General features: G+C 38.7%; 1 protein-coding gene across 1 annotated transcript in view; it reads right to left on the reverse strand.

Moving 5' to 3' along the window:
- LOC122803896 (coiled-coil domain-containing protein 175-like) overlaps positions 1-26,031 on the reverse strand; it is a 306,823-nt gene that overhangs the window by 222,850 nt on the left and 57,942 nt on the right. The window contains exon 2 of the mRNA XM_044073580.1: positions 10,804-10,915. Coding sequence (XP_043929515.1) covers positions 10,804-10,915 — 112 coding nt within the window. The remainder of the gene's footprint in view (positions 1-10,803; positions 10,916-26,031) is intronic.

A 26,031-nucleotide genomic window follows, 5' to 3' on the forward strand; every position in this document is an offset into this window, starting at 1 on the left:
TTATATATGACAGAGTTTTTAATTGTCTATTTCCAGCTTTTGTGATACTTGCACCCATTAATGTTTGGCAGGCTAATCCTTTATACAGTTTTTCTAATCATCAACAGTGGAACCTATGTCACATTTTACAAGACTTTTTGTTTTAATAAAAACCCACAACCCTACCAAAAAAAACAAAACGAAACAAAAAACAAAAATCCCCCCAAATCACCTCCAAAACCCATTAACTTAATACAAACACACATGATTATGGAGATTTTCCATATAATGACATTTAACACTCCTAATAGGAACATTTGTACTAAATAGACAGCTGCTAACACAGGGTCTAATTAAGCAGAAGTTGAGGTTATCCATGCTAAGATGCATGTTATTGCCTGTAGTTCTACTTACACTAATTAGTGGCTGTTGTTTTTTATCTTTAGTCTTCCTCCCAGATGTGAAAACTACTTACATATTGTCAGAAATTATTAACTTTTAGTGTTGAAGAAACCAGTGGTCATTCTTTTATTGCCCTATTATCACCTTGCCTCCATGCAAAGTGCAAGAAAAAATAAAAATGTAGTCCTCTACTGCAGTCTGAAAGACAAGCTAAAACACTTATTGCTAAAGGAAAACCTCTAATTATATTCAGTGTGCTCATATTTACTTGTTTCCACTTAAAATGTATTATTAGTAAAAGAATCTAAGAGTATCAGAAACACACAATAGGCAGGAAAAGCTGATATAAATCTTTAATGCAATGCACAGGAATAATGATGAAGCGGATGTAGGATTTACCGTGAAAGCGCTTATTCCTGTGCAATGCATTAAAGATTTATATCAGCTTTTCCTGCCTACCATGTGTTCCTGATATTCTTAGATTTTTTTACTGTTTGATTTTTATTCGTGAGAGTATCTGGATTTGCTCTGGACTTGGTGGCAATATTTTTTAAATTTATTATTAGTTTAAGCCAAGAATCTTAACCCAGATATTCACTTATTCAAAAGTAAGGGAAAACATATCAGCTCTACATATATTATGATCTGTGTACTTTTACACCCCCCACCTCACAACCCAAGATTACAGTCGATTAACTTGAACATGTTTTATCTAGTATCTCTTCTCTTTTTGCAATGTAATCCCAAAAATGAACAGTAGGAACAAGAAAAAATGCATCTGTTTACTTTAATAACATTCTCATACACAAAAACAGCTAAAAATACTTTACAATAAAATATGCAATTTATACTGTGAAAAGTTTCAAACAAATACTGTTAAGAAAAGATGTTTTACTTACACTTAGTGTTTTCCTTCTTCCCTTCCTCTCAGAGTCCTTCCAAACATTAATGATATGAAATGTGGCAAATGCTTCCCAGTTCCTCACAAGTTTAACAAAGTCAACAAAAGTCTAGTCTTTCCATTTATGTTTATACAGCCGTATTTCACAAATGTGATTGATAATTTGTAGTGTCACATTTATTCACAAATTTCCATGTTGCTGGTCTTCTTGGTCTTCATCTACATCTCCCATCTCCATATTCTGGTTCATTTCCATGGTACTCCTGATTCTTCTGGTCAACTCCTGTGCTTTTTCTGTCTCTCAAGCATTTTCCTTTGGAAGAGTGGAAAAGGTTCACTGACAAAGTCCCCCTGTGTGCTTTATTACAAGAAGAATGAGAAGCAGAATCCCTTTTTGCTTGATGGCTCATTTTTTGTTGAACAAACTTTTGCATTCCTCCTTAGCCTGTTCTTGATCAAAAAAGACTTTTACTCTCCAGGAAAAAACATTCTGAAGATAGCTGGATACAACAGCTTGAATCTCACATCTGCCTCTTGACATTCCCTGATTAACAGAATTCCTCTTCTGCCTGATGTACAGTGAATAATCTTTTTCCCTAAACACTGTACTGTTTCCACCTTTTAATATTTTGCTCCTTTGTCACAGTTTTGTCAGGATAAATTCTTTCTGCTTGTAGGTCTTTATTTTTACTAATAAAGATCTTGGCTGATTTCACATGGTTATATTTGGATCATAGACAAGATGTGTCCTTTCAGTTAGCAGCTGCGAAATACCAGCCCAGTAGCTTATGTGTGCCTTCATAAAATTAATACAGTGTCTTCCTTCTAGTTTCTTTGATACAGCAGAAAATGTCAGATTTTTCGTATGTATTCTGGGGTCTATATTAGATTATCGAAATTTCAGAACATCGAACACCATATGGTCGACACCATATGATCGAAGTACTGAAACTTTGAAAAATCTAAAAAAAAAAATAAAAAAATAAACAAACAAAAAAAACAAAAGTAACTTGTTTAAGAAGGGGGCAAGCCCCCCTGCACTCCCCACACACACCCCCCGCTACTTAAATATACCAACTCCAAGATCACACTTCAATGGAGTATGGTGTGGAAAGGGAAGATTTCCCTTTGCTACACTGTAGCTCGATCTCAGAGTTGGTATATTTAAGTAGCGGGGGGTGTGGGGGGGGGCTTGCCCTCCTGATTACAGCAGTTACTTTTGTTTTTTTATGTTTTTTATTTTTAGATTTTCGAAGTTTCAGTACTTCGATCATATGGTGTTCAAAGTTCTGAAACTTCGATAATCTAATACAGACCCGTATTCTGTCCTTTAATTCCATCATTTTTGAAACATTTCTTCTTGAGCAGTCTCACACTTAGCCAACTTTTTCTTCATTTTGACCTCTGATTTTTGCAGTTTTATCAGCTCATTTGAATATCTGTTTAAGGTTTCTTCCATTTTTTTCAGCCTTTATTTGAGCAGATATATCTCTTCAGTATTTCATTTATTTTAATAATCTCTAAGCACATTTGAATACATTTTTTCCTCTAAATTACTGGACGTCACATTTTGGACCAAAGGTGGCACTTGAATAGCTTTTTACTGAACAGCTGCAGGATTCTTCCCAGTCAGTGTTTTCTTTCATTCTCTCAAAGTTTTTTTTTTTTTTTTACTTTGCAGGCATCCAGGCAGTGTACTTAGTAGCCAATAACTGAATTTTACTCAAGATGACCATATCAGTGGCTGTTGTTTCCCAGTTTCTGTTTTCACACTGGGAGAGATGGAGATAAAGTTAAGCTGTTGATCAGTGTGTAGCCATTTTGAAAGCTATCTTCATTAATTATATATCCCGTAAAGACTTGAAACTGTCTCAAAATGTTCCACAATTCTGAAATGTTCTTTTATGGATTTATCAGGTACGGTGGTGCAGTGGTAGCATTGTCGCCTCACAGCAAGAGGTTCTCCCATTCGATTCTCGGCTGGAGCGCCTTCTGTGTGGAGTCTGCATGTCCTCCCCACGGTTGAGTGACATTCGAAAGACATGCGTGAATGGGCATGCCTTCGTTGAAGATTGGGCATCGAGCTGGCACCCCAGTACCATTAAAATCTACTGCCAATCATTAGTGGACTGGAGTTCCACTGTGGTGACCCTTAACCGGGAAAAGCCGAAAGAAGAAGAACAACATCAGGTACAAAATAATATCATCTGCAAATAAAGCCAACTTTTCTTGATTACCAGACCAATTAAATCCGTGAATTACTGAGTCCCTTATTTGCTTTGTCAATGGTTCCATTATTATTGTTTCAAGGAATACAAATGCTTCCACTGCCCTGCTCTTAAAATCCCATATTACTCAGTGGATGTCTATGCAGAGAAAGCATTCAACAATCACTAGTAGTATTTATTTACATATTGCTTCCCTCTGGATCGTAACTGTTCTATTAATGTTGTCACATGTTTCCCTACCTTCCACAACACCATACTAATTCATATGTGATAATTTTGGTGACACCTTTGCCATTCTTTTAACTAGTATAGACATAAACACGTTATAATCATGGTTTAAAATTGAAATGGGTCTATATGAAGCTGAGTCTAATTAGTCTTTACCATATTTTGATAGTAAAGCCACCACAGTTTCTTTCAAGATGTTGGTGTTTCCCCTGCTTTTAAAAATACTGTTAAACAAAACCTTCCAGATCTTTAACACTTTCTTCCCTCCTACCTTCTAAACTTCCACAGGAATACCATCTGCTACTGAAGACTTTCCTGCAGATTAATTATACAACACTGTTTTTATCTCATCTCCTCCTATCTTAACTGTTAAATGTTGAGCCTCATCTGCCTCTAACCTTAGCATGATTAAATCTTCCAGAAATACTTCTATTTGAGCTTTTTCTTGATTTCCTCATTTCTCTGCTTTTGCAATTTTTTGTAAAATTTCCAAAATATCACTAATACCTCTGTAGGATCTCTGGCTATTTTTTTTGTTATATGTTCCCTAAGTTTGGAAACAACCCTTTCCACGTTCTGTTCCCCAAGTCATTGCTTTAAATGTTTTTGTGCTCAGGACTTATAAAAGATAGTTGCTTAACCACAGTCTTACTACACTTCTACATATTATCCAGATACTCCCTTACTTTTTCTCTAGCACTGTGTAGCTGCAACTCTTCTGTGTCTGAATTTGTAGAACTTCTTAACCATATCTCTTTCTCTTATATTTCTATCCTATTTTAAACTCCATTCTCATTTTCCCACTCATTAGCTAGAACTTCTGAAAAAATTTCTATCTTCCCTAATAAGTCTTGAATAACTTCCACTACCCATACCATAAATTCCTCTCCTTATAACAGGTAGGTGGGAAGTGGTCAGTGTCTCATTTTTACATAATTACCCTGCATTTTTATCTTAATTTTTACTGCTGCATGATCCGAAATAGTTATTTGATGTGCACCAAGGCTTTCATTTAAATGCACAGGTTTCTGCGAAATATCATTTCTACCTAGAGTAGCCCAGTTATTAGACCTTGGAGAATAATATGTAAATTCTCTCCAAGTTCCTACCACTGAATTCACGTCTTCCATACCAAATATCTTTATAAACTTCTTAATAACTCTACCCACTTTTGTTATGTTTCCTTTTCTATGTCCAACAGATACATCCTTACTGCTGCAAATCAAGTTCTAGTCTCCATACATAAGTAATATTCCCTGCTGAAAGCTGATTATTTCATCAAAAATTTTCTTACGTTCTATAATAGCAGTATTTGTTGGAATATAAATAAATGCCAGCATAATCCTCTTCCCTTGCCAATAACCCCTTACTATAAGAAATCTACCATTATTATTTCCCTCTTTGATCACTATTGGAACTTCTCTAGCAATTTGTATAATTATATTACTGCAATTCAATACTATTTCCTTTTTGTTTATACTTGTAAGATTAATTGTATTTCAAGATAATATGAATAGTGTAGCCATTATGATAAGAAGTTAATTGTTTCTACCTATTGTACATGACAGTTTTGAATGTGTATTTCCAATGTTTGTGTTACATGCACACAGTAATGTTTGGCAGGCTGATCTTTTGCATAGTTGTTTCTTGTCACCTCCATTTGAACTTATGCCACATTTTTCAAGACCTTTTGTTTTAATGAAAACACTTAAAAAATTAATACATTTTCAGAATACCTCTATAACCCATTAACTTAAAACCAACACGCAAAACTATGTACATCTTCAAACTGAAGTGTAACCTTCCATATAGGAGGAATTGCCCCAAATCTCTAGCTGCACCCACAGGCATTACCTAACCTAAAATTAAGTTTACTGATGCTAAAGCAAGTTACAGTCTGTGCTCCCACTTACACTGACTGGTGTCTGTTCATTTTGTATCCCTATTCCTCTCCCAGATGTGTGTGCTTTCAGAAAACATTAACTTTTAGCCCTACGAAAAAGTGCAATGTCTATCTTTAAATAAAACTAAATTATACACTGTTTTATTAAATTTATTAAAGTATAAAGGTTGTTTGAAAGCTGCTATCTCTTGTTCACTTCTAATCATTTCAAGCTTTACTTTTCACTGAACTGCTTGCCCTTGAACCTTTACATTTTGCATTTCATTCAACAATGAACGCTCAAGAACAACTGTTTGCACCTGTAGACAGCTCATTGTCATGGAAACATAGCCAGCAATGCGAGAAAAACAGCTAACAACTCTACAGCTTCATGAAGGAATCTTTGTCAATTTCACTCAGGAAAGAACAGAATGTACAACTGCTCTCAGATGCATATTCTTGATGCCTACTAAACATTTTCTAATGGTGAAAAAGAGGGTAATATTATTGCACATGTAAGAAACATTGCACCTCTCATGGTTTTCATAATTTTGTCTTATTTTTCAAGCCAACTTACTTACAAAAACACTTGTTTATAGACTAAACCATGGGCATTAATCCAGGCATTCATCGTTGCAAAAATATGAGAAAACATCTCAACTCTACATATAATACAATCAGTATACTTTTACACCCCATCCCCACCCCAACAGCTGAAGATCACAGCATATTAACTTAACTTGTTTTTGTCTAGTCTTTCTTCTCTTATTACACTGCAATGCCTAGATTTCTTACAAATGCAAAAGTACCTGTCTACTTTAATATCTTTATCACATACAGTGACTGAAAAGACCCTCCCTTAGCTCCCAGCATTTAAAATACCCCTGTTCCTAACCCAGAGACTTCCCATACTCTGGAACAAACTTCCCATTCATGTCAAGCAGAGCACTTCACTGGCCCTCTTTAAGGGAAATCTTGACGAGTGGGTGAGCAATAGAAGTTCACCCCAGGGATCACTTCAGTGGCCTTGCTTGACAGGGGCACTGGGAACTAACTTTGGGCAGCATGATGCTAGGGAATCTTTTTAGGCTAGGCTTATATAGGCTCCAGGACCGTTAGCTTAGTACACACCTATGAACATATATATACTACACACAAGATTTTACCATACAACATGCAGTTTATATCATGAAATGATTTATACAAATACAATTAAGAAAAATTGTTTAACTTACAGTTACTTTTTTCCTTTTGGTGGTGTGTAAACATTAGTGACATAACATAGAGTATAAGCTTTACAGTACACCCACAAGTTTAAAGAAGTAAAAAAAAGTTAAATCTTTCTCAGTCACTTTTTCTTGCAAAGCCATATTTCACAAATGTGACTTATGCTTTATAATCTCACATTTATTCACTAATTTCAGTGCTGCTGGTCTTCTGCCTGTTCCTCTCCATCTCCCAATACCAGACTCTGGTTCAAGTCTAAAGTATTCCTGATTATTCTAGCCAATATTTTTTTCTGTCTCAAGCATTTTCCTTTGGAGCACTGGAAAAAGCTTCTCTGTGAAAGGTTATCTATGAACTTTATTGTCAGAAGAATGAGAATCAAAGTCTCCTCCTGTTTACTAGCTCATTTTGTCAAGTAACCTTTTGTTATTTCCTCCTTATCCTGTTCTGCATCAAAAAAAGTATTTAATCCTCCAGGAAAAAAATATTCTGAAGACAGCTGGATACAGCAGCTTGAATCTCTCACCTGTCTCTCAACAGTCCAGGATTTCTGGGATAAATTTGCTTCTCTGCTGCTTGGTATACAGTGAATTATTTTCCACAAGCACTCTGTTGTCTTCAATTTTTAATACTTTTTCCTTCTGACACAGTTTTGTCAGGATCAACTCCCTCTGCTGGTATGACTGCATCTTTATAATACAGGTCTTGGCTGCTTTCTCATCTCCAGGTTTGGATCATACACTCGATGTGCTCTTTCAATTAACAAATCTTGATGTGGAAAACCAGTCCAGATGCTTATTTGTGCTTTTATAAAATTAATATTGTCTGTTATTTCCAGTTTCTCTTACAGCAGAAAATCTTAGATTTTCTCTCTGAGCTCTATCTTCCAAGTCTACCATTTTTGAAACACCTGTTCTTGAAAAGTTGCATACTCTGCCATACTATCCTTCATTTCAGCCTCAGATTTTTGCAGTTTTAGCAATTTATCTGAATAGCTAGTTAAAGCTTCTTCTATTTTTTTCCAGCCTTTTATTCAAGTTGATGCACTTCTTCAGTGTTTCATTTGTTTTAATCAGCTCTGCGTACATTTGATTTTTCCTCTAAATTACTGGAAGCAATCTCTTGTACCAAAGCTGAATCTTGTACTGTGGTTTGCTGAACAGCTGTAGGATTCTTTCCAGTCACTGTTTCCCTTCACCTTTTCTAACTGATTTCCTTTCAGGTGCTCTACATTTCTTCTTTGCTGGTATCCAGACAGTGTACTTACTAGCCAGTAACTGAATTTTACTCAAGCTGACAGAATAGCCCTTATTTATCAGTTTCATTTATCACAAAGAGGGAGCTGAAATTAAGCTGTTTATCAGTGTGCAGCCATCTCTGAATTCCCTAGACTGCTTCTACCCTAAGGATTAGAAGCTTCTTTGGCCATTTCCCTCATGTTTTGTTAACAGAAATCCAAGAGATGTGCCTGCCTTAACTTTCTTTTTGTGGTCAATTCTCCTTTTAAGATAAGTTCAGTACTTTTCTGACCACTGTGTCTCAGATTTAAAATAACTTCTTTTAAAATGAGTCCAGCCTCATTCACCAGACATCGCGCTGGTTCAGGCTTATCACTAACACTTTACTTTATTTCTAAATTGGACACATTTCCAGCATCTACTGAGGTATGGACACTGGCTAGGTGTCTTCCCTGCTACATTTCTTCCATGATTCCCTACATGTACACAAGTTGTTGCGTTATCAAAGTAATTTCCTGACACAGCACATGATGGGATATTTTCAAATACTACCACTTGATCATCTCCCTATACCCCCCTTCCCAGTCAAAATGAACCCTGACCAGTGGCACATAAAAATGGATGTCTTAATGATACTAACTGGAGTGGAATGCCCAGGCAGATAATGCTTCTGTCTAGCAACTGCAGGCTTATCATTAGTTATATCTAGTGTGGTATTCCTCTTAGCAAAAGTTTCTCCACCCTCTACGTGGATGCCCTTATGATAATGTGAACTACTTCCACTTTCAAGATAACCTGGTATACATGCTGCTACATTCATTAGCTCCTTCACATGACTTTTGTTTAAAAACCTGCTGCTGTGGACATCTAGACTGTACATGTCCACTTTGGTGACACTAGAAACATTTTACTATGAGATTTTATCATCTGCTTTAACCAATGTTTTCTCCTTTCCCTATGCAACCAGGTGTAAAGGTTTAGACTTCCCCCATGGGCTCCCTTATTCCCATGTGCAGTACTGAGTCCTCTCTTCTTATGCAGTTGTGCCTTACTGGATAGACACAGTATACTGCTTTTCCCCATTTCCTCAGCTATGTTATACTGCATATCTGTTAACCAGATTATCATGTGCTTATCCAGAGTACTGTATGCTTGCTTCATCCTTATGCAAAGTAGCATGTGCTTGTTCCCTCACAAAAAGGTCTCCTAGCATTTCAAATGTAGTGATGTAAAATCCACTCACTGATCTATGAAAGTAAATTATTACTTCTGCAATATACTCACACTGTGGTCTGCCTTTCTTCTGTGCTTCTCAGAATTTATTTCTATTAGCTTCAGGAGTCAGTTTAAACATTCAAAAAAGCAATATTTATTTTATTATAATCCACATGCATTGTCTTATCAGTAGGAAGAGGATTTATAGACTTTACCCACTGCCTTTGGTCAGTTAGATATTGATTATACACTCTTGCAAGTGCCTAAACAAAAGTATGAAAATCAAGACCCTTTTTATACTGAATAAATAATTTGGTACTAATCTTAACATCAAAGCTTTGTTCCATTTCCCCTTCCATTATTCATTTACCTTTAACAATGGAGGAGCCTCTCAAGTTGGTGCTGCTTTTCCCTTTCATCATGCTCCAGTTGATCTCTTCACATCAAGTTGTTTTATTCTCTGTGTTGCCTTAACTCCAGATGTTTCACCTCCAACTCCAGTTTCTTTAACTCGAACTTGGTGCTGAGTTTATCTGGGAATGGACTAAGCTGCTTTGCTGCATGCTCTGCACCTGCAGCCACTACCTGACTGCCTCTAGATTCAGTGGAATGTTTCGGCTGCACACAAGGTTGTTATTGTGTCCTCCTTTGATATAACGACATATCCGCACATACAAGTCCTCTAACTTTACAGTCCTTAGCTATGACACTGACATTTTTCCCTATTCCAGAGAGCTAATTTTTGCCTGCTTCCCAATTACTCTGACTTGAAAATAAAATAATTGCTGCGCAAGATAAACTGCTGTAATATTTACTTTATGGCTGCATTAATATACAGACACCTTTGGTGAGAACATCTCTTTTACAAGCCCTAAGTACAGATTACAAGATCCAACCAAGTATCTTAATAAATAATATCTAAAGAACAGTGGTATAACCCCATCTGCTGCCTCCAATTAATAGTGAAAAGGCCTGTAATTCCACATTTTGCAACCAATTGATATGTAATATTCCGACTCTCATATCACTGCCAATGATATCCAAATGTGCAATGGAGCCAAGATTATTGGATTTTACTCTCTCCTGAGCCAGGATGTGCTCAGTATCTTGAAATAAGATGCAGAAGAAGACCGAGACAGTGCAGTATGTGTGAGTCATAGAATGGTAGTTCCTATGGATGTAGTTACTTTGACTCCTATAGCAAACACCATAAGAGATTCCAGTGGGTGGATACATTTCAGTTTATTTAAAGTAAGGTCACTGAGATGCCTGTATGTCTGCAAATAGCTGTTAGATTACCATGGAATGGAAAGGTACTACGTGGTTACCAAATTGTGAAAAATGGTTCTATTAGTGCATGGAATTACATTTTTAAGCTTTCTTTTTGTCAGGCTTTCTAGACATTACCACATCCTGTTATGTACAAACACTACTTTTACTTTTTAGCTCATCATCAGTGTTATACTACTGAAGAACTAAACAAACTTAAAATCAAGAAATTACCTTCTATTTCCTTACAGAACTCATGAGGTAGATTTGAACATTTGAAACGAAGTTTGCTAACTTCAATGGTTTCCACTTCAAGGAGATCATGCACATTTTTTCTTGCTTGTTCCTTAAAAATAAATTTAAGTGAATGACTTATCAGTCTTTTTGTTAAAAAATTCCATTGTATTTTACTTGGAAAAGGTTAAGTAGAAAATACTAAAAATCTAACAGCTAATTAACATTTTCAGCTATCAGGATTAATTATCTGCACATAACTGGAAAACTATTACAACATTTACACACACAGTATGTAATAGAAGCTGTTCCAAAACACATTTTAATGATGTGTTCAGAAGCTCAGCAGATCAGGACTGAAGGGATGGTCTAGTCAATTAGTTCATTATTAGTGATTCATTTAACAAAAGGGCTTAAGAAAATGTAGGTATTGAAATATAATAGATGTATACCATATTAGTCATCATGAGGAGGTCCTCTGCAGTTGGTTGACTGTAGGTAACTTTTTCTCCTGCACTTCCAGTTGTTTCACTTTAGTTTCCACACGCATGAGCAAATGCTCTCCCTACTATTATAAATCATGGCATCATGACAGAGCATAATTAGTCCCACTGCCCACCAATTTGTTTTGAGTGAGCAGAAGAGGAAAAAAAAATGGTGCATTGATAGTCTGGCCAATGGTGAAGAAGAATGAAGCTATGACTGCAGCCCAGGTAACATGTTCAATTAGGGACAAAGGTATCTGAGAAACCAAGCAAAGGATGATGAGCTTGACCAGCCAATGCCAGCTCATTCATCCTAGGTGAGGGAGGCTGTTATACCTGCAGATCTCATGATACCTAATGGTGGGAGTGCTGCATGTGGAAGGGACCTCCCAGCTCAGCCAGAGAAACAGGAGGTACTTGTGAGCATGCATGCATGCTTCCTTGCCCTACCAGGCAGCTATAGTGAATTTACTTTCAGCTACTGGAAGGACAGATACGCTTTTTTGCTGGGCATGCAAATAGCCTGCTCTCTATCATCTGACCTTCACCACTGGGGGAAATTTTAAGCCAAATAGAGCTTCCTAGGCATGAATGTATGGGCTATATGGCACTTGACTAGTCTGGAAATACCTAGCTCTCACCCCAATATTGTGTACAGCTAGCAGACCCATTGAGCAGGCACCTATAGAAATGTGAAGGGGAAAAATACATGGATAACACAAATAATTTTCTGCACATGGATCCATTCATGGTACCCAAACAGCAGTAACCAAACTCATAAAACGCATAGCAAAAATTTTGATAAACTGCAGCTATTCTCATTGACTTCATAAAGGCATTTGACCTTGCTAATTATACCTCACTTTTTGACAAACATCACTCGTGGCTGCAACCAGCCTGTTATACACACAAGATAAAAATCTACCTCAAGAATAAAATACCATTTTATTACCTTGCAAATATTGGTCCATACATTGCAAATTAAATCTAGAAGCCCTCTAAAGCACTCACCTGGGTTCACTAGAATACCAGAACACAAATGGTGCCCAGTTGTTACAGTATACAGACAACCCCACATCTTCTATGTTGTTCAGAAACTATAGCCACCTTGCTGCACAAACTACAGACTGGGACAAGTTTTGCCATCTGTTTGCATCAGAGAAATTTGCTGTTACATGAAAAATGAGGTCTTTCATAAACAATTAAGTGATAAACTTGGTATACTAACTGGTAAATGTTATTGTTGTTGTTTGTCTTTCGGCTTTTTCCCAGTAAGGGGTCGCCACAGCAGAACTCCAGTCCACTAATGATTGGCAGTAGATTTTTTTATGAAACGCTGAGGTGCCAGCTCAACGCACAACCTTCAACGAAGGCACACCCATTTACGCATGCATGTCTTTCGAACACTACCCAACCGTGGGGAGGACATGCAGACTCCATACAGAAGGCACTCCCAAGCCAAGCCGAGAATCGAATGGGAGAATCCCTTGCTGTGAGGTAACAACGCTACCACCGTACCACCGCGGCATACACTAACTGGTAAATGTATTGTAGTGAAATAAAGTCTGATTGAAACAGTCTATAATTTGAAATACATTGGCATATAAGGTTCTGACAGCATATAAACCTAACAGTCAAGGGAGTCAGCAGAAAACAAAGAACACATTACTGATATGACCTTATTTTCTACCCTCCTTTTGATAAGCCATCACAAAAGTCTTATTATTACCAAAACCTCTGTATATTTCTGTGACCATGGATAAATTCAACAAGTGTGATAGCAAGAAGCATAAAGCCATGTAAAGTACAGCTGAAAAGTTTGTTACAGGCCTTCCTTCCTTCACCCTCCAGTGTTAAGCCTTGCAAACACTAGGAAGGATAATACTATAAGAAACGGTGAACTATACCCAGTTGGTCTTTATTCATAATCTGCTCTGAAAAAACATATACCATAACCAGCCAATACAGGACTCATGAAGATTCATCGAACAAAAATAGTCTGACAGAAATATTTTGGAAACATACTGCTGAAAGCCACTATCCGAAAACCACAAATTAAATTTTTTTGCAGGAAGTAAGCCCCTCTGTATATGTAAGCTGTGGGGGTGCAAACTCCACATGTACAAAACAGTGGATAAAAGTGCAAAAAAATGAATGAGCACTAAAAGTGGAGCTTGGCAATAGTCAGGACTTGTCAGGATACCCCACTATATTAGTTTGGTACATCCCAAACCAGAAGCTTAGATCCACTACTCAGGAATAAACCACAGAATTATTCAAACGTCAGTGACAAGCCCACTGCACTTCATCCTACAGCATAGAAAAGGCTACTATCTGGCATTGGAACTACTGCATCTTTTTCATTATTTGAGATTCTATATAAAACTCAATTGTCATCTTTTTCTTACCCTGACTGTGAAATAAGCTAATGACTCTCTCACACACGTTATGGTATATGTAACTGGACCACAAATGGATATCAATCCAGATTTTCAGCTATTACGCCACTTAGTCAGATCTCTGTGTTCTCTATCAGTGATACTGCTTGCACTTATTTTGAGTCTACCTCTTATCATTGTTGCACTGGTGCACCTCCCCCTAGCTCAGTAAGTTTTAAATTGTGCCATCATCATCATCATTCTACTGAGACTGTTTATTCTGACTCTGCCCAAATTGGATGAGGGATCAGAAAATCACTTGGAATATTTACAGAAGGAGGGCTGAAAAAATCTGAGAAGTTCCCTGAATCACCTTACCTCTCTCATCACACTTTTGATAACCTGTGCAGCAGATTGCCCAGAAACTAAATCTCCATCCAAAGAAGAATTCAAAAATTCATTTTTGACATCTAGGAGGTTCTGAGAGCACAGCCAGGCAAACCTCCTCTAAATAGTACCAGCGGTAACAACCCTGCAAGCAGTATTGACAGTCATCAACACACTTCGAACAATGAGTAATGAACCGAGAAAGAGAAGAAACTAAACACCACAAGGCAGATTTTCCTCACAATAGGAAACTGCAGCCAAAACATTACTCATACTTTCACAATTAATAAGTATAAACTTTATCATATGAGCCGGACAAATCAAAACTTCAAAAATCAAACTTGAGAAGCATACAGCTTTTTTCCCCAAACATAAGAATAGCTTCACCATCCTTGTCAGAATTAGAAGGATGAGGATTACAATTAGCAAAATGTTCAACAGCAGCTGGATTAACTAAAACTATAGAAGCTGTCTCAAGTCTGGGATTACTGTATAAAACATTGTAAATTCTATGTGCTTTCTTATGTTGGGTGTCAGGGAAACTACAGGCTATAACAAATGAATCTTCCAATGCTGACAGCAATAGGGGATTGGTGAGGGTTCTGGAAATTCTATTTGTAGAAAATCATAATATTTTCTATGTGACTGAGAAACAAAAGTGTTCTCCCACTGAAAAACAATGGCTCATTTTGGAAGTAGCCTCAGAGAAACAGTATCAAAAAGCAGATATCACTCTCCTCCCTTCAGAATCTGAGTCAGAAACCTGAGAAGAAAATATTGCATCTATCAATTCATATTACCCTATTGATTCCAAATCATGAACCTCTTCAGGGAAAGAGGAACCTTTGTTTGGGCACAACATTCTGGCTAAGCAGGGAAACATTCTCAACCTCTTCTCCCATCACTGACAAAAGTGGCTCTCCCTTGGCCACTGAATGTACCACAACATTTGCAAAGGATGTGGTTAACCTCTAGTCCATGGTAGCTGTATGGCCAACATCAGAGGGATCCAAAGAAAAATATAAGTAGCCTGAAGAACCATCTTTGGCCACAGCAGAATTACCCACCTCAGTGTGTGGCAAATTACCAGCCTGTTGTAATGGCAAAGGCTGCTTGACTTACTTTTTTCTTTTTGTGGCCAGAAGAAGATTTGGCCAAGGGACCAGCAGTTTGTTCCATGGTCAAGCTGAAAAAGGTGCTTGTTTCACATGGAAGCTTAGCAGCCATAGTCGGTAAAACAGGAAAGTAGCAAAAAGATAACTTTTTTCCCGCAAAACACAATAAAATGCAATTTAAACACTTTCCCCAACCCAGAAAAGTAAAATAAATATAGTTTCTCCACAAAAAAGTACTTTTAACAACTCTTTACCACAAAAGGCAAAACGTACTCTCATTTAATGCAGTTGAGTTTGCCATTGAGTAGAAATCTATTAAAACCTTGCACATAGCATGGTTTTGAATTATTGATGCAGATATGAACAAGCAATATCTGATGCCTAGAGGCATCAGTAGGAGTTAACTGCAGATGCACCTGGAGGTATCACTTAGAAGTAATGAGTTAAAAGTCATGAGACAGTTAAGGAAAATAGTTTTTCTAGCTTAAAAGTATTTATTTTTTTTTACACAAAAATGTAGTATACATTACTTAAAAAGTAATATTGAAGGTTTTTCCCAGAAGGGAATTTACCTGCTCAGCAATGTAACAGCATTAGCAGACTCTCTTCTTGGTAGCAGGAAAGCTCTGAAAGTCTAGGCACTCAAACCTGTCTTTTCAGTCAGCTGCCCCTCAAACTGATTAACATGTTGTGTGTCTGCAAGGTGCCCTGGAGCTTTGGAATATGGCCAGCTGTTATATCCTATGAAGCATATAACCCATATAGCTTGGGCTTCTGCAGCAGTGATCAATATGAAGAACATTTTTACTTCACAGGTCCCTTCTGAAACTAGCTTTTTCCCAACAGGCTAACCTGGATAAAATATGTAAATAATTAAAAATAAATATATATTTGTCCGACTTACAAAGAACTCCATCAGCATCTATAGGTTGTAGGGGCCTTACACAAACAGTGATATGCTAGAATATGGCAGAGGTCTCACTCTGGAGGTCTCCAGATTAACTGATATGCTGAATATATATCTTCTTAGATCTAGTATCAGGAGTCTTTCTCAGTGGACAGAACAGTGAAATATCAAAAGAGGTACTAAAAAGGAAGCTGGAGCCAGACAAGGGCCAAAAAAAAAAAAACAAGCCTAGATCCTTTACAGCCAAAGTGCCAGAAGATGCCTAACTGTTGGAGTCCTGGACAGATGACCAGCTAGCCACAATGCAAATATTTCACAATGGAGATATTTCTAAAATAAGCAAACAAAATTCCTACATCCTTAATTGAGTGGCAGTTGACAGCAGTGTTTTCAACTAGGCACTAACAGAAAAGCTCAAATTCCAGAGGAGGTGTAAATGAATGTCATAATCCAAGAAAAACTAAATACCTCTTAAAAGGAAAATAAAAGTGATAAACATAACTTGAACAGGAAAGTTTATTTGACATTTGTTTTCATTAGTTAATTTGCTATTTTAAAGGGTGTTTTGTTTTTCTTTTTCTTTTTTTCCAGTGGGTGGCTTACTAATTAATGGCAAAATGCAGTGTACTTACCAGCCCACCTTGAAGGTGTTTGCTTACTTAGTAGAAGAAATTTGCTTAGTCCCTGTCTTCCAAGACCAAAGGAGCAAAGCAGCTGTTCTGACTTTCCGAAGTATTGTACTCTCTTCAAGCAGAGCATGAGCTGGAGATGCCTTTTCAGCATATAAAGGGCTATGTCTTCCCCATTCAGCCTCATAAATAAAACAGGGAGATGTTGACCACTCTTTTTGCAGCAAATATGAAATGGTACTAAGGTCTACCTGATCATTCTGAGAACTTGACTTGATTCCATTAACAGTACGGGTCTGGAGCTCTACAAACCAGTGAGGAGATATAATGGCTACCATGATAATTATCTTCCAAGAAATACATTTCAGAGCCACCGAATCAGCAGACCTGAACAGAGGATGAGTAAGCTTTTCAGTCATGAAATCCCCAAGGAAGAAAGATGCTCTTCAATGACAAATAGAGAAGATGAAAACCTTTTAAGTAGAGCTTGTCCATCCACTGCTGAGGTACAGTTCTTCCCTCCACAAGAATATGATAGACAGAAATCCCAACAACATCACCTTGACCATGGAATAACTAAACTCGCAAATCATACTAGTGTCTGGCATTTATCAAAATAACCTGAATACTTTCAGAAGAGGCCTAGGATATCTCTTTGCCCAAATACAGACCCTCTTTCATTTAGAAGAGTAAGCCTGACAAATGGAAGTCCTTCCTTGTCTTAGCTTCAATTACTTCTTAGAGTCATGCTGAAAGATCAAGGGAGAAGCAAAGGATCTATGAGGGGAAGATGGAGACAGAGAACTGGGAGAGCTTCCTGCACAACCAAAACCTGACAGTCTGCAACACACTGCTCTCGAGCTTTGGTTTGCACTCTCTAAATTTTGTTATTAGTTAAGGATCTGAGAAAAAAGTGGGAAGGCATACAGGAGTCTTTCCTAACAGAAGAAGGAGACTACATCTACAGTCATCTTCAATCTTCTCTGCTGAATTGAGCAAAACTGGAAAACCATATTCTCCTGAGTGCCAAACATGATAATAGCTGATGCCTGATTCAAAGAAGACCCTAACCAAACAGGACTTCCAAAACCTCAGCTCCAGGTATGGAAATAAGGTACATAAGGAAAGATGGTGGTGGAATGCAGAAGTCTAGGAAGTCATCAAAAGAAAGAAGGAGTGCAAGAAGTGAGACAGAAAAGACTAACCAGGTTAGTAAGGGGTACTGGTTGGCTAACAAAGAAGCTAAGAAAGAAGTTGCAATAGCAAAGAATAGGGCATCAGAGTCACTCTACCAGCTTCTGGAAAGTGACTCAGTAAGTGGCATCAAGAAACTATATCAGGTTGCAAGGCAAACACAGAAAGATAAAGAAGATAGTCAGACACCCTTCATAAGGGATGCCAGCAACAACCTGCTCACCAGTCCACAGGACATGAAAGGCAGATAGAAGGAGTATTTCCAGCAGCTTCTGAATGAAGAAACCCCCCACAGAAGCTGTATTGCCCCAAAAACAGCCTACAATGAGAAAATAAGAGGAGCTTCTTCAGTGAGGAAGTCAAACATTTACTTGTTAATGGTAAGTAGGACTTACACAACTGTGCTATGTTCAGCATTCCCACGGCTTCAGTGGCATTTTGGGTAGATTCCCAAAGCTCACCCTACCTGGGAGGTGGAACAATAAGGATCTAGCGGCCTCTGCAGAATGGTCTTAGCAAAGCCTGCTCTGGACCCTGAAAAATAATCCAGTTTGCAGTGCTTTGTAAGGGTATGAACAGAGGACCAAGTTGTTGCCTCTATAATGCTTCTAGAGTCCAACTTTTTCCACTATGCCATTGCAGAGAATAAGGCCTTAGTTGAGTGAGCCTTAACTTTGTCTGGACTTGATTTACTCTGGTGGGAGTAACAGAAAAAAACATCAGAGGACAATCATCGTACAGCAGTTTGTTTACAGACAGGTTGACCTTTCTTATCCCCCATATAGAAGACAAACAACTGTTCAGCATTCCTAATGGGCTTTGTTCTGTCAAGGTAGAACTTGAGCGGCCTGTACACATCTAAGGTATGTAGAATCTTTTCTTGCTTGTTTTATGGATCAGGATAGAGCATTGGGAAGATTGCTGGCTTGATTCAAGGTAAATTCAGAAACAACTTTAGGCGTGAATAATAGATTAATGCATATCACAACTCTGTCCTTGTGAAAAATAAGATAGGGTTATCCTACCATGAGAACTTGCAGCTCAGACACTAGCCTTGCAGATGTAAGATCAATGAATAAAACAGTCTTACAAGTTATCATCATCATCATCAACCCCCTTTTTTCCCCATTTTCTACATGGGGTTGGGGTGTCGTGTTGACTGTCGCCATCTTTCTTGATTCAATGCCACAATCCTGCCTTCATAGACACTCATGCCGGACTGTCGCAGATCTTCTCTCACACAATCCATCCACCTCTTTTCTGGATGCCCCCCATTTTGTCTCACCTTCTTCCTATCTGTCCCAAATCTGCTTCATCAGATAGTCTTCTGCTTTTCTGCACATGTGCCCAAACCATCATAATCTGTTCTCCTTGATCTTTTCTGCAACTAGAGCTACTTTCGCTTCTGCTCTTATGTCCTACAGTGTGCATCCTACCACCCATCTTAGACACTTTGTTTCCATAATCTCTTGCTTCCTCATCTGCTCTGCCTTCATTGGTCACACCACTGTACACCCTGCTTTTAAGCTTCTTCTGTCATACACTACACCTGACACTCTGTGTCAGTTGGCTGCATCCCCTCTGATTTTAGCTTTGACCTTATAATTCAAACTTCCCTTCTCTTCAACCACCCCCTCCCCAGATACTTGAAGCTGTTAGCCAATTCCACTATCTTGTCTTCTATCTCAATTCTCAATTTCTTCTGATTTCCCCATTACCACCGTCTTATCTGTACTTAGTTTCATACCATGTGCCTTCAGTTTTGCATTCCATTCCCCTATCCTTTGCTGAAGTTCTTGCTCAGAGCCTGCCTGTAATGGTACATCACTTGCTTACAGCAGCTTTGTTTAATCTGTCCCCTCCAACCTGTTTGCTAATGTAATCAAGCACCAGTATGTGCAATAGTGGCCTCAGAGCTGAACACTAATGCACACCTACTCCTACTAGGAATCCCTTTACGAGACTGAACATTGTTTGTACTTCAATCTTTGGATCTTTGTACGTAGCCTGCACTAATTCTACCAATGTTTCTGGGACATCAAACCACCACATGACTGCCAAAATCAGCTTTCTTGGGACCTTGTCATATGCTTTCTCCAAGTCTAGGAATTGCAATTTGGACTCCTTCCTCGTCTTTAGCATCTTTTCAAATATTGAGTCAGTTGTGCTGCATTCTGATCTGAATCCGAACTGCTCATCTTCCATCTTACTTTCTACTACTCTTTGTATCCATTTATCAATCATCCTCTCCAGAACTTTCCTGCAATGTACCAGGAGAATGATACCTCCGTACTGCCCTCAGTTGTGGATGTCCCCCTTTGTTTTTGGACACTAGCACAAGTATGCTTACTTTCCAGTCATCTGTGATATATGCCTCTCTCTCTCTCTCCACCCTGCTATGAGTACCCTCAAGAGCTATTTCTCCCCTATCTCACCCAGCTTCTTTATCATATCTGCTGTGACCTGATCTGAGCCTGCTGCTTTCCCTGACTTCATCTTCCTTAGTCCTGTTCTCCATCCATCTACCTTTGATTTCCTCTGGACTGTTGAGCAGGTTATTGCTGGCATCCCTTCTGAAGGTTGTTTGAATATCTTCTTATTTATTATTTATTTTACATTTGTTAACCGGGTTAGTCAGGCTGAGCTTTTGGCTCATTTTCAGCAGAGACCCGGGGAGAAAGGCTCATCAGGACTAGAAAACAATTTATTAAATTTTAGTAACACAGTAGTAACAATCAGCTATAGGATCTTACAAGCAGAGACCTGGAGAGAAAAAAAGTTCCTCAGGCAATTCAATTATACAGAGTATTAACAATTGGCAGACAAGTATGCGAGTTGTTACAAACAAGGTTTTAAACAATTAGCAGAAGAAAATGTGACTAGCTACAATATTATTTAAGCTGCTTACAGCAAATGAACTAATAGTTAAGCAGATGCCTATTTAAAGTGGGTAGGATCTAGTTGTATAGGAGTTTGGAAACAAGAAAGGAAAGTAAGAATGGCTAGTAGGAGATGTAGGGGAGGTAGATTATAGGAGACAGACTAGGCAGATAGGTTGTTTTGAGACTGTAAGAATTAAGAGTGGTTGGAGATAGAGGAAGGGAAGAGGTAGAAGAGGCAGGGGAATAGTGTTAGAGATACATTAAGAGTGAGGTGGTGAAATAGGTGAAATGATGGTGGTTTCAGGGTGGTTGGCTACAGTGGCAAAACTACTTTGTTTTTAGGTATTTCCTTGTGGCTAATTTGAAACTTTTGCTATGCTGGAGAGATTTTATTTCAAAGGGGAGTTGGTTCCAGGATGTAGCTAGGTTATAGTTATAGGGAAGGCAGCCTATTTTGGTTTTGGGTTTGTGGATGTCTAATAATTCTTGATTTGAGCTGCATAGCGTCCTAGCAGGGGATTATTTGGATATGATAGTGGAGAGGCTGGGGCAGAAAAAAGGTAGATAGAAGATAGAGTGGATGATTTGTAGTTGGTCTAGTTGGAGCAACTGAGGGAATTCTAGCCAGTCTAGTTGCTGTAGTGCTAACCAGTGGTGAGACTTGTAGGTTTGGTTAGCTGCAAATCTGGCGATCTTATTATAGGTAGCTTCAAGCTTGAAAATAAGTGTAGAATTTAGGTTTGTGAATATGTGGCAGCTGTACAGGAGTGTTGGGAGTAATAAAGCCTGGGAGAGAGTTATTCAGGCAGTATTAGTTAAGTATTTCTTGCTACGAAAAAGGTGTCCAAGTTTCTGATGAGTTCTTTTTACCAAGTTAGTAATATGGAGATCAAACTTAAGCTGATTATCTATTGTAACACCTAGCAATTTAGTACTAGATTCAGCTGAAATGATAGTGTTGTTGCAGGATAAGATGGTAAATGTACTTTTGAGTGTGGTGATGTTTTTAGAGAGGAAGAGTAGGAGCTTAGTTTTTTTTGGATTAAGTATTTGTTTGTTATCACTAAGCCAAGCCTCAATGATGTGGAAGGATGCCTGGGTAGTTGAGTGGAGGTCAGTTGGGTTGTCAGCAATGGTTATAACAGTTGAGTCATCAGCATATTGCACAAGAGATGACTGGGGACAAGAGGAGTAGAGCAAGTTGGTGAAAATATTAAAGAGTAGTGGTCCAAGTATGGACCCTTGGGGGACTCCCATTTTTACACTGAGAGGGGAGGATAGTGCAAAGAACCATTTAACTGATTGCTGGCGGGTAGAGAGATAGCTGGAGAACCAAGAGATAGTAGGGGGAGAGAAATGTAAGTTAGTGAGTTTATCTAGAAGGAGTGGGTGAGAGACAGTGTCAAATGCTTTAGAAAGGTCAAGGAATAGGCATGAGACAAGTTTACTGTTATCACGAGCTAGGGAGACTATGTTGATGAATGATATGAGTGCAGTAGTTGTACTATGCTTGGGATGGAAACCATGCTGTGTGGGTGTGAGAAGGTTTTCCTGGTGAAGGTAATGCATTACCTGCTTGTGAATGCATTTCTCTAGGATTTTTGAGAGTGGAGATAGTATGGCAATCGGTCTGATGTTGGATATGTCTGAGGAGTTGCCCCCTTTGTGAATGGGTAGAGTAAAGAAATTCTTCCATACAGTGGGGACATAGGATTCAGAAATGGATCAGTTGATTAAGATGGATACAGGATAGGCAAGAGGTTCAGAGGCAATCTGCAGGAAGTAAGAGGGTAGCTTGTCAACAGATGTGGAGCAAGTTTTAAGTTTATAGGGTAATGACTTTACATAGTTAGTTGATACTGCTTTTAGAGAGAAGGAGTTAGGAGAGTTTGAAAGAGGTATAGAGTTTGTGGGGGTGCTAGTGTTGTTTCTGGGGGGAGAGAATTTATTATGGAGGTTATTGAGTTTATAAAATGATTGTTAAATTTGTTGGCTATGTCTTCAGGTGTTGCATTGGGACCTCACCAAAAGGATAAAGGGTCTCAAACATCTGTCCTATGCTGCCCGACTGAAAGAACTCCAGCTCTATTCAGTAAACACCGCTTGCTCAGAGGTGACCTTTGCCTAACATACAAGGCCATGTCAAACCCAGATTTGATGAATATGCTTCACCTCAAAAAATCTAGATCCGTCAGAGCCACAAGGGCGGGAGACTTAAACCTCGACACGGCTATTAATAGGACGTGCTGGAGGGATAGATTCATCACCCAAAGACTCCCTATGCTGTGGAATAAAATCCCGGTATATGTGAGGCAGAGCACCTCGCTGGCCTTGTTCAAGAGAAATCTTGACCAATGGATGGGAGATCGCAGATATACCCCAGGGATTACCTCAGTGTCACTGCTCAACAGAGGCACAGCAAAATAATGGGTATAGTTCCCCATACTAAAGGGGTGGCGTAAGCCACAAAACTATGGGCTAGGCTTGTAAATGCCCTCGGGCAGATAGCCTAGTATGAACCTATGAACCTATGAACCTATGAACATGGGTTAGGAGATGAAGGGTTTCCTGGATGAATAGTTTGTTTAATTCAGCTCCAGAATTTCTTTGGGTCTGATTTAAGAGAAGAGGGAGGATTGGCATAGAAGTTTATTTTGTCATAATGGATGATTTTTTTATTATATTTCTGAGTTCTTTATATTACTGATGAAGAGAAGGGGTCTTAGTTTTAGTCCACATTTTCCAAATCCTATCCCGGTCTTTCATGAGGGTTCTGGTAGATTTAGTGAGCCTGGGAGCAGTATTGGATTTGATTCTAATTGTGTGAAGAGGTGCAAGGGAGTTAAGAATGTTTAGGAATGTATTGTTGAAGGAGTGGACAGCTTCATCTAAAGGAAGAGTGGTGAGGTAGGACCAGTTAATTTTGGAGAGTTGATGAATAAAGAAGTTAGGACAGAAATGAGAAAGTGAGCGGGTCTTTGTCTTGCAGCCTGATATAGTTTCTTTGTGCCATCTACTTTGTCACTTTCCAGAAGTTGGTAGAGTGCCTCTGATACCCTGTTCTTTGCTATTGCAACCCTTTTCTTAGCCTCTTTGTTAGCCAACAAGTATTCCTTCTTAGCCTGACCTGTCTTTTCTATCACTCACTTTTTCCTGCACTCCTTCATTCTTTTGATGACTTCCTGGACTTCTGGATTCCATCACCATCTTTCCTCATGTATCTCATTTCCATACTTGGCTTGGCCGCATATCTGTTCTGTGGTCCTCACATGTGCTGTTTTGAGGCACTGCCATTCTTCTTCAACTCCACCTGTTTCCCCCATTTCTTGGCGTGCCAGAGCTCTGAGTAAATCCTTAAAATGTTGTACTTTCTCTCCAGTCAACTTCCAGGTCTTCAGCCTTGTCTCTGTTGACCTTACAGCCTTCTATGACTACTGCTTGCAGCTGATTGTGGCAACCAGGTGTTTATGCTATGGGCCAACTGTTTCAGTGGGGATGACTTTACAATCATGGATTCTACCTCAGTGCCTTTTCCTTCCAAGTAATGATCTATAAATCAGCCTTAGAGGCAGGTTCAAAAGGAGGTAAGGTCACCTTTTCAAGAACAAAGTACAGCTCCCAGGGAGGAGAAGGAATTTGTTTTTGAATGAGTTTCATGTGCAACAATCCTTTCAAAACTGTATGGTCATATAAGGAGATGAAAGAGGGGGATCCATGGACAGACAAGCAGAGATGGCTCCAAGATGCACTTTGATAGAAGCATATGACAAACTGTCTCTAAGTAGCTCACATACAAATATTTCAAACTGGAGGGGAAGAAACTCTTTTGGGACGAATGTTATTAGACAGACACCACTTAGAAAATCCCTTTCACTTGTAACTAGTTGTAGGTTTTCTTGCCTCAATAAAAACCTGCTGTTTACCCTCATGGATTAAGTCCCTAACAGCTATCAAAATATAATCATCCAGGCTGTCACCTGCAATTGCTCCAAGTTATGGTGTACCATTCCCCCTTTATGCTATGCGAGCAGATCCAGTCTGCAAATTAAAAAAAAAAAATCATTCATATAAAAATTTGCTCTGCAGGTAAGGATGCAGAAAAGTCATCCAAAGGAGGTGAACAGATCTACTTGAGGTGTTCCTAACACATGGATCAAGTCCTGGAAGATATGAATCACTGTTAACATCTCTTTTACATATATGTGCTTTGGTATATCCTAAAGACCTCACAAGCCTTGCACTTGAACTCCCATGGACAGTGGTCCCCTCACAAAATCTGAAGGATCCATCTGGATAGACTGAATTGAGGTCTGAAGAGAGAAAGGGAGTCCTGAATTCAGAGACAGTTGATCCTTCCACCACTGCAGTTTCTATTTCACAAATACCAGTACCGGTACCTGGAAATACAAGGGGTGAAGGTGCTGCGTCCAACAATTCTTCAAGTATCACTGAATTTTTCTCATAGTCTGGCCAGTGGTAACATGAGGATCCTTGATGCCATGAGTCTTAGACTTTTCAGAAGCTCTCTTGGTAGGTCCATGATCTGATAAATCAGAACTTTGTCTTCTGGCAGAAAGGCCATCTTTTTTTTACTATGCCGATCCAACACCACAGGAGAACAATTTGTTGAGAGGGTGTCAGGAAGGACTTTTGAAGGTTCAATTTGAAGCCCAGGTAAGGAAGGGGAGATGCAACTTTGCCTAAGGACTCCAAGCACCTAGATACAGAATCTGTATAAATCAGCAAATCATATAAATAAGGAAAAATGTGGATGCCTAGGGTTCTGTAATAGGCAACCACTGGAGCCAGACACTGTAAGCACTCAGCATGCTGTAGATAGCTCAAATTAAAATGCAGAACACTGATAATGTAAGACAGAAATAACAAATCTCAAAAAATTCCTGAAATTAGAGCAATAATCAAATGATGATAAGCATCCTTGAGATCACCATGACACAGTGGTCTGGAAGCAATGCTAGGACTGACCGTAAGGTGAGCATTTTGAATTTCAGAACTTTTACAAAGTTGTTTAGAAAGGACAAATTTAGCAGAGGTCCCTCAGCAGTGCTGCAAAAAAGATTCTGGAGTAAATTCCTTTGTCTTTTGTACCACTGGCACTGGTTCTATGACCTCTGCATCTACCATGTAATGGAGCACTGGAGGAAACAGCTCTGACTGGTCTGGTGGGTGTGGGGGAATTCCCCTGAAAAAGACAGGATTTCCAGTCCACTGCTAAGTATATCCTCTCTGA

This window comes from Protopterus annectens, chromosome 6.part0 (genome assembly GCF_019279795.1).
Source record: "Protopterus annectens isolate FY-2018-M chromosome 6.part0, PAN1.0, whole genome shotgun sequence".
Lineage (NCBI taxonomy): Eukaryota > Metazoa > Chordata > Ceratodontiformes > Protopteridae > Protopterus > Protopterus annectens.